The sequence below is a fragment of the Pantherophis guttatus genome, chromosome 2 (assembly GCF_059756535.1).
Source record: "Pantherophis guttatus breed Tessera chromosome 2, ASM5975653v1, whole genome shotgun sequence".
NCBI lineage: Eukaryota > Metazoa > Chordata > Lepidosauria > Squamata > Colubridae > Pantherophis > Pantherophis guttatus.
In genome coordinates this window covers 234,246,226-234,262,161 of record NC_142064.1, presented here as the reverse complement: position 1 = coordinate 234,262,161, position 15,936 = coordinate 234,246,226, and the positions used below count along the sequence as shown (strand labels likewise).

At 39.5% G+C, this 15,936-nt stretch overlaps 1 protein-coding gene across 12 annotated transcripts in view; it reads left to right on the top strand.

The window, feature by feature from the left end:
• CNTN6 (contactin 6) overlaps positions 1-15,936 on the top strand; it is a 229,013-nt gene that overhangs the window by 115,236 nt on the left and 97,841 nt on the right. For 11 of the 12 annotated variants that reach the window (XR_004595209.3, XM_034440535.3, XM_034440534.3 and 8 more), the window contains 2 exons: positions 5,014-5,109; positions 14,874-15,077. Coding sequence is in view for 10 of the 12 variants with exons in the window: in XM_034440535.3 (XP_034296426.2) it covers positions 5,014-5,109; positions 14,874-15,077 (300 nt within the window). In the remaining 2 variants the exon portion in view is untranslated. Of the gene's footprint in view, positions 1-5,013; positions 5,110-8,297; positions 8,315-10,063; positions 10,117-14,873; positions 15,078-15,936 lie in introns of those variants that run through there. The other variant, XM_034440543.3, reaches the window with a different exon arrangement.

Genomic DNA, 15,936 nt, shown 5'->3' with positions numbered 1-15,936 from the left:
TGGTCCAAACTGGGGGCAACCCACCACAGATGTAGCATGATGATTTTACATAGTTGAAGAGAAACCAACCCTAACCGTCTCCTTACCTGCTGCCCTTTCTGATTCAAGCTAACAAAGCCTAGGAAGCAGAGGCCTATTTGCAATAACATCTCTTTATTACAAAACCTTCCTAGAATTGTTCTGTTTTATTATTTCAGTACTCTGCAATCCAGTTAATTGAAGACTGAAAGATAAGCTTCTAATGCCATCCATTTAATGTTAATTGTGGGCATTAAATATCAAGGCTGTGGGAGTGGAGAGAATGAGAAGATGGAAAATACATTTTCTATTGTATGTCAGATTGTTATTCCCCTTAATGCTTATGGAACCACATGAGCACACAGAGGAGACAAATGTTTGTGTACTTTGCATTAGTACAGCTCTCCTGATACAATTTTTCATCTCCTAAACTAAACACCTCAGCAATCACTGTGGATTTTCACATTTTTGGGAAGTGCATTGCCAGGCGATTATAGCAGATTGTTTATCATTTTCTAATGTCATTGCTCTTGCCATTTTCTATTATTATACTCGTTGTTTGGAATATCTAAATTAAGCAAAAGGGATTGTTTTAAGGGCTTTGAAATTGAATGCAAAATTTTGCTTTGAAGAACAGTTCACCTAGTACCTGTCTGCCAAAACTTTTTTTTAAGATAATACAGTTGTGTTATCTCAGGAAAAGACTCAGTTATTTTAAGGAGATATAAGATTAGATAGATAGATAGATAGATAGATAGATAGATAGATAGATAGATAGATAGATAGATAGATAGATAGATATAACAGATGGCTAGATAGATAGACAGATAGACAGACATAGACAGACTGAATGAGGGCTAGATAGATGACATATGTGTATATTTATATATAGAGAGAATGCGGAACATATGGACTTTATATTATACACACACCGGCAGAGATTGTGTACACATATTGCTATAATTTTCATGCATATTTTAACACAAATGCAAACATGCTTTGTGTACCATAGTCACATTTACATAGCAAAATTTGGAATCTTGAAGAGTGCTAACTCTTCATATCTGCTCTCTTAGACATCTCAAACAGGAAATTTAACAACAGAAATCTTGGTTTTATACAATATTACAGAATTATACAGTATTTTCCTATCATATGTGTCTTTCCAATCTCATGCAGTGAAGTCCAAGAAAACTGGGCTGTTTAAGAGATAGGACAGCCATTTCTTTTTATTCACATTTACATTTTTTATTCACATTGACTTATTTGTCTTATATGTCTTCAAGAGTAGCAGCTCTTTCTAAGAGTTAAATTGAGCAAGAACTCCAATATAGTCTATTGGAGACTCCTTATTTGCAAAACTTAAAAAAATACAAAGGACAACTAAGATGATTAAGGGCCTGGAGACTAAAGCATATGAAGAACAATTGCAAGAATTGAATATGGCTAGTCTAGACAAAAGAAGGACTAGGGATGCTACAATAGCAGTGTTCCAATATTTGAAGAACTGCCACAAAGACAAGGGGGTCAACTTAGTTTCTGTAGTACCAGAAGGCAAATTAAGAAACAATGGATGGAAACTAATCAAGGAGAGAAGCAACCTAGAGTTAAGGAGAAACTTCCTAACAGTGAGAACAATTAACCAATGGAACAGCTTGCCTTCAGAACTTGTGGGTGCTTCATCACCAGAGGTTTTTAAGAAGAGACTGAAGTGGTATTGGGTTTTGAGCAGTGGGTTGCTTGAGCAGTGGGTTGGATTATAAAACCTCCAAGTTCCCTTTCAATTCTATTCTGTAATTCTGTGAATTCAGGCTTAGTTTCCTTATTAGTCCTTTAAGTAGCCTGGAAAGAGGATATCATATCCAATGAGAGTCATAGGAATTGTGCATGAAAACTGTGGCATGAAAATACAACTTGTCCCTGCATGAAATGCCAGCCTGGTGCTTTAAGAAAAGCAATACTTATCACGAAAGTCCTAAATGAAATTTCAAAAGCTGGCATTAATGGCAACTGAATAACTTGCCTGTTCTCTCAAGTTGTTTTCCAGCACTCTCTGGAAATGTCCCCATATGGTTCAGTATATATTAGTACTGTTCTTGAGATAATCTAATTTGGTTAACACAGGGGAACATATGTTTCGCTTGCCACAAGCTTATTCTGGGCTCACTGTGGTTGTGAGTGGTTCCTGTGGATGATGATGACTTCCCCCTGGATACAGCTGAGCCCAGTTTCCTATGCCATTCTCAGAAGGACCAAGAATATATCTGATGACTTTGCTCTATCAACATGGTATCATTCCAGAGTTGACTGATTAGCTGCAGTGTGTGATAGTTATTTGCCAGAAAGCAATGAGGAATGAGGAGTGTTGGGGAGGGGGCAACGGAAAGGAAATTGGAAGGAAATTGCAGCCAGTAGCAAAATTCAATGTGAGGGGCATCCATGCTCACAAAGGAAGACAAATGCTGGCAGGGGAAGGAAAAAGAGAATTAAGGCAAGTCGAGTAATAACTTATTCATAGGTTTCTGCAGGAAACACAGTGAATATGTCGTCTGTGAAATAAAGCTGCTGTGCCTAAAATGCCTATTAGCAAATTCAGTCCATGTTGAACACCTGACCTCGGCTTTGCTCTTCTTGAAGATAAGGGGTTGGGGGAAGTCTTCATTAGCTCACAACATATTTAGTTGTGGTATTAGGTAGCAGTACTAATTCATATCTGAATCAATGCAGGCACTGTAGGTGAACGGGTACCTCACTGTTTTTTCTGAAATTGGCTGAGGTATTAAGAAGCACTTATTTATTGCATGATGAGAACATGATAGATAGAAGTAAACATATACCCATAATCCACATAATTATATACAAAACTTTTACAGGGGTATGACAGTGGCCTCATAATTAGATGTCCAATTCAGCTATCCAGGTGATTGCCTCTGGCATTGCTTCATGCAGATCTTCTAGAAAACCAGAGAATGTATGTCGTGGGCAATCTTGCACAATATTTTAATAGTTTGCAGATCAGCACCACTGTCACCACAAGGGAAATCTTTCCATCCCCACTGATATAGGACAGAGACACTTCTTCCACTATAACGTCTAATTTTGTTCAATTTATCCAGACAGAGTGACTCAGGTCATAACCAGGTGACTTGGTAGAGGGATCACTAAGGATCAAGCCACAAGAAGGTACCCTGGACCATTCCTCTTTCCAGGCATTCTCGGGGTTAAACTGGTTGGATGTTAAATGAATAGCTATAATAAGAAGCATTAAAGATTAAAAATAAAGTGAAATATGTTATTATCAATGAGTTATGAATCCGTGCATCTAAAACGCCTAGCTCTAGAGCAAATGAACACACTGAAACATACATGGGAAGATAAAAGGACCTAATGACAATATTAATCTAAAAGAAAAAACTTGCTTATCAGCTAAAAAGTTCTGTAGGGACAGCATCCATCTGATCAACTGTAGGTAACCAGTTACTTCCGAGAATTTTCTATTTATATCCTGGGGTTTTCTTCTTTTTTTATTTATTGTTTCTTTTTTACACTGTACACTGCCCAGAGTCATATTGCTTAAGTTGGGGCAGCCTTATAATTAAAACTTCTTGAAACTAGCGTAGGCTTAAACAACATGCAAAAATTCACGCCTGAAATTTTGTGTGTGTGTGGGGAGGGGGGACAACAACAAGTGTTTCTTTTCACATAGTATTTTGTGTCCAAACAAATGAACTGTTATGGCTTAATGTAATGGTCTACTTCATACAAGAGAATGGCTGGGTTTGTAGAGCACACTGAAGCCAAATTAGATTAGATTGTAAAGTGGGGGGGGGAAATAAAAGGGGTGATAAAAGAAGGATTGTACCAATTTTAACACCAATTTTGTACTTTTTGTACAAACACAATATGCATACCAAGGGGGCAGAGTTTTCATTACAAAGATTGAAGTGCTTTTCATTAAATCCTCCCTTGACCCCTCTTGCACACATCTTAGTGGTTACGAGCAATCTGATGATGTTGAAGTAATAAGGGCTGCCATTAGATGAAATGTGGAACTCTATAGCATACAACTAGATTAGCAGTCTAGAGCTACTTTTCTGACTGTGGGGGCTGATTCAACACTCATTTGTAAAGATATCTCTTGAATTTTAGTGTTTAGCCCATTGTTCCCTGACACTCATCCCATAATCACTTCCCAGGTAATACTGCTATGTGTTCTATATAAACCTGTCCTTGAAAAGCACTCAGAAACTTCAGCTAGTGCAGGATGTGATGGCACATTCTATTTTGTATACTTCAAAGTTTTCCCTATTCTTAAAATAGGGAGAAAAAATATTTTTTTTTATTTCCAGGATTCACCATTTTATTGTTTTGTTATTATCATTTCCTTCTTATTTGTTTAAAATATGTTCTAAACTTTTTTATGTGATACCTGGATTACATTTGTGTTTAGGCATATTGTAAATGCAATAGGTAACTAATAGTAAGTCTAGTAACTGTACTTAGTAACAATAGTAACTCTACTTACTAACAAAAATCATATTTCTGCTTCCAGTGCAATCTTGGAATATTTTTAGGCTGCTATTGAAAGCAAATCCCAACCAATTAAATGTGGCTAACATTTTGTTAAAATATATAAAACATTTAAGTCTGGTTTACATTAAAAAGTTGTGGGGTTTTTTTTTTTCTTACTTTAGTCTGATTAACTACATTGAAGATAGGATAAAACATAACAAACATTTTAGGTACCAGGTGACATCATGTCCTCTTGTAATGGTCGAATGCCACTCTTACATTGTTTATCCAAATTAAAATTGCCAACGTTTGCCAAAATTATAACATCTCATGAGATTTTATTAACATCACTCCTGAATATTTCCGCATATCATTCTTATATTTAGATGGGAGTCATAGTAGCATGGATGGCAATATTGGCTTTGTGATTCCAAAATGGTTACATGGATACATCTAACACCTCTCTCTCTCTCTCTCTCCAAGATCTTGAAAACTTTGAAACTAAAGCAAGAAGTGCTGTATCAGTCAGAGAGGGACAAGGAGTCGTTCTATTCTGTGCATCTCCACCACACTATGGAGGTAATATAAGACATTTTGCATTATATTCTTCAGTATTTGCCAGCATGAAGAATAGATGTGAAGAAAGTCCTATGAATTTTTATGTGTATAAGATTTGGGGGGGAATCTCATTTAGTGCTTGAACGTGCCTGCTATGATTTATGATAGCAATGGCTGGATCCTTTTCATTTTTTTCCCCACATAGGTAGTTTATAGTGAAATTTGTAAATTTGAGTAAGATTTTTTGGTATTATTTTTTAAACAAGAACTGAACAACATTTTCATCTTTCTGAACCAGTCAAATTCAGTAAGTATGGTCATTTCCACATTGTGAAGATGTACTGCATTTTTGTCCTGTTTATAAAGAGGCAAATTTTAATCAAGTATTTGTGAAAGCATAAATTGTGTTTTATTTGTGTTTGGAATCACAAATAACTCTCTCCAGTTCTTGATTTATGGTAGGATATAGGAAAATACTATTTTCTTTGCCTTCTGATCCATCCTATCCCCTACGCTGAGTAACAATAACTTAATACAACTATCTAGAGCAGGGGTGTCAAACTTAAGGCCCGGGAGCTGGATCCGGCCCATGGGATGCTTAGATCTGGCCCGTGGGGTCGCCCTGAAAACAGCAAAGGACTGGCCCATGGTGCCTCTGTCAGCAAAAACAGAGTTCAGGAGGGCTGCGTGTGGCCCTCCTGAGTTCTTTTTTTTCTGGTGGAGGGTTGCAGGAGGCCATCGCAGCCGAAAACAGAGCTCGCGAGGGCCTCCCGCAGCTCTCCCAAGCTTCATTTTTGCTGGCAGGGAGTTGCAGGAGGCTGTCACAGCTGAAAATGGAGCTCAGGAGCCCGTTTTTTGCTGGCAGAGTGCTTGGGCCACTATAGACACCCCCTCACAAGTGACATCCAGCTGGCAACACCCACCCTGGCCACATCCACCCTATCCCCCCAAGGTCAAACACAACCCTGATGCAGCCCTCAGTAAAATAGAGTTTGACACCCCTGATCTAGAGCAAGCTGCATATAGATGCAATAATCAAGACTGCAGTAGAGACTTTTAGCAACTTATCATGGCCTTGGATAACACTGAATAAGAAACAGAAAAAAGAATTTTGTGGCAGCCTATTATGATCTATGTACATATCATCACTGTACTTATACTATGATGAATTATACTTCTAATGTACAATTATCAAATAACAGATTAAAAAATGATCTTTGTTTCCATCTTCTTTTATTGCTCCATCGCAAGCAATTTTTCATAATTCTAACTGAACTGCATCGCTGATGCTTTCTAATTAATACGACATTTTGTTTTTATACTGAGTTGAAGTTCCTCATTTTTTCATACTAAGTTAAATTATTCAATGCATTTGGCAAATATGGATTATTTGAAATATGCTTCCAAAAAGAGGAAGACCAAGCCTCTCCACCTCTGGCTCTGAAAAGGTAAACTATTTCCAAACCTTGCTTCAATTATAGGAAAGAAGGCAGGAAGGTAGGTAGGTAGGTAGGTAGGTAGGTAGGTAGGTAGGAAGGAAGGAAGGAAGGAAGGAAGGAAGGAAGGAAGGAAGGAAGGAAGGAAAAGAGAAAGAGAAAGAGAAAGAGAGAGAAAGTGAGCAAAAAAGAGAGAAAGAAGGAAGGAAGGAAGGAAGGAAGGAAGGAAGGAAGGAAAGAAAGAAAGAAAGAAAGAAAGAAAGAAAGAAAGAAAGAAAGAAAGAAAGAAAGAAAGAAAGAAAGAGGGGAGAGGGGGTGGGAAGAGGAAAAGCCCAAAGCTCCCAAAATTTCAATCTGCCTTTAGTATCACAAATGCAGATGTATACCAAATGAATACTTAAAAATGAGTTGGTAGCAGGGGTGGGTTCTACTTACCTTTACTACCGGTTCACAACGGGAAGCTTCTGCACATGCGCAGATCACGTTTCATGACGTCAAGGTCAGTGGGCGGAGCCTCCAACCCTTCCCCTTTTTTTTTACCCTTAGTCTTTTAGGAACCATTGAGGTTTGTTTATGCTCAGTTTGAAAAACCTAGTTCCAAGGTAGTAGCTGACTGTCCTCTAAAGAAAAAAATATGTGATATCAGTTTCTAAAATCTATTGGTATTGAGTGTTTCCTGTCTTCTTGGTTTGTGTTTTCCTTTGCTTTTGACCAGGAGAGCTATAGCCTTCCATGTATGGGTTTTTTTCTCCCCTCTTCTTTGGTGTTTTTTTCATTTTTCTTCCTGTACTGGAGAAATTCATTGATGCATTTCAGAGTTAGCAACTCTGTCCTCAAGTGGTCTAGGGGTTAAGATACGAGGCTACAAACCAGGAGACTGTGAATTCTAGACTCCCTGTTGGCATGTAAGTCATCTGGGTGACTTTGAGCCAATCACTTTCTCTCAGCCCAAATCACTGTACAGGGTTGTTGTTGTTGTTGTTGTTGTTGTTGTTGTTATTGTTGTTGTTGTTGTTGTTGTGGGAAAATAGGAGGAGGTATATTTGCTGCCTTGAGTTATTTATAAAAATTATAATAAATGATTTAAAAAATTTTTTTAAAGTCCCTGCACTTTCTCCCCAGGAAGGAAATTAATTTATACTTGCAGTAGGCATAGTTTAGGTCCGTAATGGCGAACCTTTGGCATGCATGCCCGAAATGGCATGGGGAGCCACGTCGCCTGGCACATGCGGAGTCACCCATTCCTCTTCCAGGTTTCTGGCACACATGCGCATGTGATGATCAGCTGGCCTTTTTGCATGCAGCACTGCTGGAAACTAGAAGAGCTGGTCTTCCATTTTTCTGCATGAGCATTCACACTGACCAGCTGATCATCATGTGCGCATGCGTGCCAAAAACCTGGAAGAGTAGATGGCTGAAACTCGAACTTCAGTAGCTGAAACCGGAAGTTCATTTTCAGGCACATGCATACGTTCTGGGCAGCTTTTCTTCCAGGTTGCGGCCCAGGTGTGCGCACACTCCCTTTTCAGCACTTGGTGCCAAAAAGGTTCACCATCACTGGTTTAGGTCCTTTTCAAGTGTATACACTTTGCAAGTCACAGTCCTTCACTGTCCAAATTACCTGAAGCTTTTTTTGCCATACCCCCTAACTAAACTTCTATGCAAATCTTCCTTGTTTATTTGCTATAGTCTCAGGTATCCACAAGCTGCCTCTCTGGGTGAACACTAGCTTGGACTGAAAAAAGGTGGAGAAGAAAGAGTGCCGGCCCATCGATCCTCTGTTTGTTCCAGTGAGTTGGGTTCTGGTGAAACTGGGTCTGTTGTGTGTCTTAGATAGATTAGCAAGAGGAATGCTCCTATCTTATATAGTTGGAAATCATCCAGAAAACAAATCAACATCACTCAGGAAACTATCAGCTATTAGCAGTCATAGAATCACCAAGAATTGGACATGATTGAATGGATAGCATCATCATCAGAAGCAGGGAATGTCAGTCTTTCCCCCTCTTGTTTCTCCTATCTCTTCTGCCTTTTCTACTTCCCTTGCCAAATTCTTGCTTGCTCTTCCTGGTCGTTTGCTCAGTTCTCCGCTTGTGCTCTGCCAAAATACTGCAGTTATGATTTCACCTCCTATTGCAAAACTTGGATTAACTGTATTATGCAGGGAGGGAGGGAGGGAGGGAGGGAGGGAGGGAGGGAGAGAGAGAGAGAGAGAGAGAGAAAGAGAGAGAGAGAGAGAGATTTGGAAAACATCTTTGATAGATCCCAAATGACTTGCTGTTTCTAATTATAGTCACATAATATTATAAGAAGTCAGCATAAAGTTCCTCAGTACTGCTGTTTACAGAGTCATAAGCATCCCATGGGTTTTGCAACTGAAAACATAAATAATATTTGTAAGATGGCATTGAGGATGGCAAGGAATTTCAGGGTGAAGAATAGAAGCAATATTTGGAAATGAATATGTTGGCAGAAAGTTTTAACTCATGAATTATACATTTAATTAAGAAATGCTAAACTGCTAAATTTCAAAACTTCTGATTTACTGTGCTTTATTTGAAAAAAAAAATTAATTTCCATGCCACTCTTGCCACTGCTGGAGCATGATAGAGAGAGGTCCGCCATCAGATGTCAAATTCCAAGCAGCCATAAAGAAAATTGTGACAGAAGGTGAGAAGCCACAAAAGAGAAAGGCAGCAAGTCACACAGATTAGAGCAGCAGGGAAATCAGGAAGCAGATGAAGTACCGGCACCTACAGGAAATAGCTATGTTGGGTGAGAAGGGGAGAAACCCCCAAAAAGTTTAAAGTGTAAAGGTTAGTTGATTGTCAAAACATCAGAATGTCAAAGTGCATAATCCCAAATAAATAAATAAATAAATCCAGGATCCATTCTAAAGGAAACATTGAACGGAATAGGTGTCAGTTCAATGGCTACTTTTGTAGTTCATATCATACCAGTGCCGGTTTAATGTCCTTCTGGTTACAGCACCAATATGGTGATATGTTAACTCTAAACAGCATAGCAAAATTCAAGGCATCACTGATAATGCCTAAGAAAAAAAAAGTATAGTGAGATGGGGTTCACCAACCCTGGGCTATGAACTGGTAACACCACCGCTGCCACTACTGCCGGTCCGTGGAGCCACTAAGATTGGAGACTGAAGTAGTGAGTCACTCAGCAGTGAGATGGGTGGCATATTAAACGAATGAATGAATGAATGAATGAATGAATGAATGAGAAAGCCTACATAAAATACCTACATATACTCATTTGGAAACAAAACAAGTTCCCCAAAATTGTTTGTTTATATCTTACACTAACCATAGGAATATCTGGAAACATTCACCATCTGAATGTTCCTCACCCCATGCAATGCTCTGACAATGTCAGCATCCATAGGAAATCTATTAACCTAAAAAAAAAGTGGCTCTGGGCATAGCTTTGAAGGTGCATTCGTTTCTGTGTGTACAAAGAACCATGATGAGACAGAGTTCTTGCTCATGTTGAAGTCAACACATATGCTTTCCTATCTGCAGGTGTCTACTGTACATACATGGGACTGTCTTGGCACAGGGATTTCATCTGAGTGGTGAGGTTTATTGGGACTGTCCATGTTTGTCCTTTCTACATTGGCATCTACTCTGCCAATGTCTTCTTTTCTACTCTGTTCCTATGTATTCATCACAGTCCCAGCAAAGTGAAACACACTTAAGTTGGTCTTAATTATATTGGTTTTAAACTAAGTTTCCCCCATATTCTGAAATCCTTCAAGGGCAGCCTCAAGGCACCCACAATCTGTTGAGGGTTTTGTTGTTGTTGTTGTTGTTGTTGTTGTTGTTGTTGTTGTTGTTGTTGTTGTTGTTGTTGTTGTTTGCTTTAGAAGCAAAATCTTTGAAGGAAATTGGGTGACTGTGGTGACTTGAAACAAAGAGGTAAGAGATGAAGGATACTATCAGCAGTGAGATCCATTTTATACCAATATAGTGATTAAGCGAGGGATGTGGTGGCTCAGTGGCTAAGACACTGAGCTTGTCGATCAAAAGGTTGGCAGTTCAGCGGTTCGAATCCCTAGTGCCACTTAACGGAGTGAGTTCCCATTACTTGTCCCAGCTTTTGCCAACCTAGCAATTTGAAAGCACGTAAAAAATACAAGTAAAAAAATAGGGACCACCTTTGGTGGGAAGGTAACAGCGCTCCATGCGCCTTTGGCGTTTAGTCATGCTGGCCACATGGCCACGGAGACATCTTTGGACGGCGCTGGGTCTTTGCCTTTGAAACGGAGAGTCGGGAACGACTCGCAAATGTGTGCAAGAGGAACCTTTACCTTTACCTAGTGACTAAGCAGTGAGAAAGGGCAAAAGATGATAACTTATTTTTGCTGAATGTTTGGATAGAGTTATCAAAGGACTGGGGAGGAAAAGACTTTGACAGAGATTGAGATCAGTTTAGACAATGAATCCACTATGGGATCTCTTAGACATATATTTTTAATTTTAAAGATAGAAACTTTTGAAGATAAAGTTATGGAGCTGTTTTGGAATTTCTTTTCAGTATTAATGAATCAATCAATCAATCAATCAATCAATCAATAAACTTCATTAGGGTCATTGTCCAATAAAAAAAGAATACACTTTTGAGAAAGGAAATAGAAGTTGTAATAAAACTAATTATGAAATGGATCTGACCAATATATTACTTAATTGTACATACTAAGCCACATTCAGAGAAATAAAATCACATTATTTAGAGAATAAAAACTGTAAATAGAATGAATATGGGTGGTCTGGAATCTGAGATGGAGAATTATTAGTGCACATCTTTATAATAAAAGCAATGTAACAAAACATGTCTTCACGTTTTAATAATTTTTTCACCACACAGGCATTTTTTTTGTTTGAATTGAATATCCTGAAATTTCCCTTTAAGAGCATTTTTTGGAAAGACATTAAATGTTGGACTGTTCTGAATTTAGAAACTGTACATTGGCTTAACTATCTCCCTGGCTTGAAAACCAGGAAAACAGCTAGCCATGAATCCAGGTTTAGACAAAGCAGCCAGATCTAATCAGCTCTCCTGATTCATGGCATGCTGTTTAAGGGCTGCCAAGGGGCACCCATTTCCCATCCTCAGAATTGCATCACGTGAGAAATGATAGTGTTTTGGTTTCTTCTGCAGAGTCCTAGTCCAGGACAAGACAAAACAATCAGTTAAAAACAGGGAACAAACCCAAGGGGAAAATTAGAAGCTTTAGCCAGTACAAGAAAATGCATGTCCAACAATGACTCACAGTTTTAGTCATGCTGGCATTAAGTATTAACCATGCACACTGTTTTCTGCATGGAGTTTTTACTGCGTCTCCTCATGCCAAAGCTCTTGCTGATTAACTTGGAAACATACTTGGTATCTTTCCTCATTTACATAACACAAACTGTCTACCTCCGCACTCCTCACTCCTCAGCCATAGCCTGGATTTTGCTTTGTTTTGTTTTGTTGTTTTGGTGTGCCTTTCAGTCAATCATCACTCATGGCAACCAGATGAAGAAGTTTCCTTGCAAGAATTTTGGAAGTGGTTTGACATTGCCTCTTTCTTTGGGTTGATAAGGGAATAGAGTAGAATAGTGTAGTGTAGTGTAGTGTAGTGTAGTGTAGTGTAGTGTAGTGTAGTGTAGTGTAGAGTAGAGTAGAGTAGAGTAGAGTAGAACAGAACAGAACAGAACAGAACAGAACAGAACAGAACAGAACAGAACAGAACTGGAAGGGTGATTTGCCCAAAGTCACCTAGATGGATTTTGTGCCTAAGAGGAACAGAACTCATGGTCCTTTCAGCTCCCAGTCCAGTGCCATTACATGAAACTGATTCTTCTTATGTTGCTATACTTATACCTGAGGCAGCTTCAGGTGACATTTGACTATAAAATTGACTTTTCTTTTTAATCAGGCAACAAGCCACAACAGTTGTTCTCTGGGTGCAACCTCCATGAGCTTTGGTCAATATTACAGTAAGGTGATCTCTCAGTGCTGGGGTCAGACCAGCACTTATTGGCCACTATAGGCTGGTATAAATGTATCACCCTTGCTCTGCAGACTGTGTACTACCCACCAGAGCCATTCTTTTTGGGTAGTGGGAGAGTCCATTTTTGAAACCAGGGTTTTCTCATATCCATGAGCAACTGCTCATGTAGCAACTGACTAAGTGTGGCAGTGAGAGGCTATGGGTGAAATTTGGAAAGAAAAGGCTAGTATTCATTATGCCTTTTCTTGGTTCAATCTCCTTCTATGATTGTTAGCTGTTGCTTGAACATGAGTTTACTTCTTCTCCCAAGAGTAAAAACCCATGTTTAAGAACAGGTGTGTCAAACTCGAATTCATTGAGGGCCGCATCAGGATTGTGTTTGACCTCAGCAGGGGGCCACTCAGGGCCTGAGTGCTCTGCCAGTTGAAAATGGGTTCCCGAGCTCCATTTTCACCTGTGATGGCCTCCTGTAACCCTCTGCCAGCGAAAACAGAGCTTGAGAGGGCAGCCTGTGGCCCTCACAAGCTCCATCTTTGCTTGCAGATGCAGCACAGGCCGGTCCTTTGCTGTTTCCAAGGTGGCCCCACGGGCCATATCTAAGCACCCCATGGGCCAGATCCAAGCCCCGGGCCTTGAGTTTGACATCCCTGTTTAAGAACAACCTTCCTAAATAGTTACCAGGCATAGATGGATTGTGAAATTGAAGGTTGTGGGAAATATCAAGCTTTATAGGCAATGAGCTATCCAGAAATTTTGTTTATTGCACCTTAAACATGGAAAATCAGTGGGTGACTTTGGGCTAGTTGAGTTATTACCACTCAATACAAGCTTGTATTTATAGGAAAATTGAAGCAATGAGGGCTGTGTGCAATTTCTTGAGCTGTTAGAGAAAAGGTAGAATAGAAATCAATCAAATAAATATACTGGTTGAGTTTTAAGGGTTTGCTTTGCTGACAACTTGTACTAATTTCTTAATCCAAGTCAAGAGTGAGAAAGATTGCCATCTTCAGATGCCACTTTCCTTTTTATCTTTGAATCATTAAAATAAATCACTCCTGGCTTTCCAAAGACAAAATTTAAAATAAATTAATAGAGTTAGGACAAGAGAAGCTTGCTTCTCCTTAAACCTAATTTTAAAATAGTTGTTATTTATAATTATCAATGAACTTTGGAAAGCATGTCAGTCTGTCTTATATTATCACATTATTTTGATGATTCCCAGGATCTTGACTAAACAAGGAACTTAAGAAGTAAAACAGTGAAGATCAAAACACAGATCTTTCTTTTTGTCTGCTGTCAGTCTGATCCCAACATTGGCGCATAGGACTGAGCCTGTTACTGGATCACATGCAGTCTGAAGTGTGAAAATTTATGCAGGAATTGCTTTCAAGTTGACAGCAAGGATTGTGATCTATGATGGCTGAAAGGTTACAAGTTGAATTCCAAAGCATCGAAATCTTTGTGATTTAGCATAGCAATCCCCAACCTTTCCAGATTTGTGGACCAGTGGGGGAGGGAGGGAGAGGGAATGATTATGCGCGAGTGGTGGGAGAGCATGAGTGGGTGTGAGTGGCAGGCAAGTGTGAGCAGCTTCATTTGCACAAGCAGAGGGCACATGCGCCTGCCACTTGCACAAATGGAGCTGAGTGCAAACATGTGCCCATCTGCTACTCACACAAGTGGAGCTATGCACACACATGCGCTCACCCACTGCTTCTGCAGCCCAGTTCCGAATTGGCTAAGGTTCAGTAAATGCTAATGACTCTATTTGTTCATTCTGTACCCTTCTTATCATAACTGACAAAGTAATAGTTTTATAGTGATAGTTTTTTAAATTTTATATTAGACCATTTCAGGGGTGCTATTCAGCAGGTTCTGCCAGGTTCTGGAGAACCGGTAGATAAAATTTTGAGGAGAACCAGCAAATACCACCTCTGGCTGGCCCCAAAGTGGGGTGGGAATGGAGATTTTGCAGTAACCTTCCCCTGGAGTGGGGTGGGAATGGAGATTTTGCAGTATCCTTCCCCTGCCACACCCACCAAAAACCGGTAGTAAAAAAAAATTGAACTCTACCACTGAACCATTTGGTATATTGATTTTTGAATAGGCTCCATTCTATTGTAATCACAGCAGGATAACAAATGAAGGAAAAGGATGTCTGCATCAAAAACACATAAAACATTATATCCAATATTTGCTAATATGCATTATTTCATTTAATCAAAATCAAAGCAAAGGTAGTCAATAAATTAAAAATATTTCATGTTCTAAACATGTTAACTCTCCTAATTTTATTAGGAAAATACATGCAATAAGAATTTGATATTTTCCAGATTTATCATTCGCTTGGATTTTCAACAATAATCCCTTATATGTTCAGGAAGATGATCGTCAGTTTGTCTCTCAAGAAACAGGAAATCTATATATTGCCAAAGTGGAAGCATCTGATGTGGGTATCTACACTTGTGTAGTATCAAACAGAGAAATAAAACAAAGTGTTCAGGGGCCAGTGACACCACTTGTGCTTCGGAGTGATGGTAAGTTTTGGTTACTTTTTTTAAAAAATATAATCCTAATGTATTTACATTAATTCTGAAATGGCACCCAATCTCTGCAGAAAAGTATATAGATTTGCACTACCCATTTGATTTAAGGATTCTTTGGTCAGACATGAAGAATCAACACTACATCCTGAGATACAGTTAAGTGGATTTTATTGCTCATGCCTATACATAAGAATCTAGTCAACTGATCTGTCCCCATACCCCCCCCCCCCACACACACAGCCAGTCGAGGGTTAAGGAAACACTTTGGAACGCACCCAGTTCTTATCTCCCACTTGGCAGCGATAGACACACCGTCTGCCAAGTGACTTTATTTTCAAAGTAAAACAGAAAGACAAATACTCAAGAGTCCAAATGTCCGACACTTTAAATCTTTCTCTCAGCAGCTCCGGACGAGGCTTTAGTGACTATCCAAGGTTTGCTTTGTTCGTCACAAAAATCCTTGACCACCACCCTGTATTATATAGTCTCTGGGGTGCGGTCCAGTGACTCAGTTCTAATCCCTAGCACACCTCCTAAACTGCTGCAAACGTTTATCACGCCTTCGGAGGCGTGCGTCCAGGAATGATGTTTCTTTATCACTCTGATCCGAATCAGCTGTCTCCTCTCCCTCGGCCGGCACTTGAGACAATGCCAGAGGGGAGGGGCCTGGAGAGGGAGGCCTGGCTGACTCCTCTTCCTCATGCTCAGAGCTTTCTTCCTCCGATGGGACAGGCTCAGAGGGCTGGGCCACAACATCAACTAATGGTCAGCATTAGGTAAGAGTTAATGGAATTCAAGAGGGGTTGAGTTAGACCACTTTTGGGAATGCAATGACTCCAGGATGATTCCT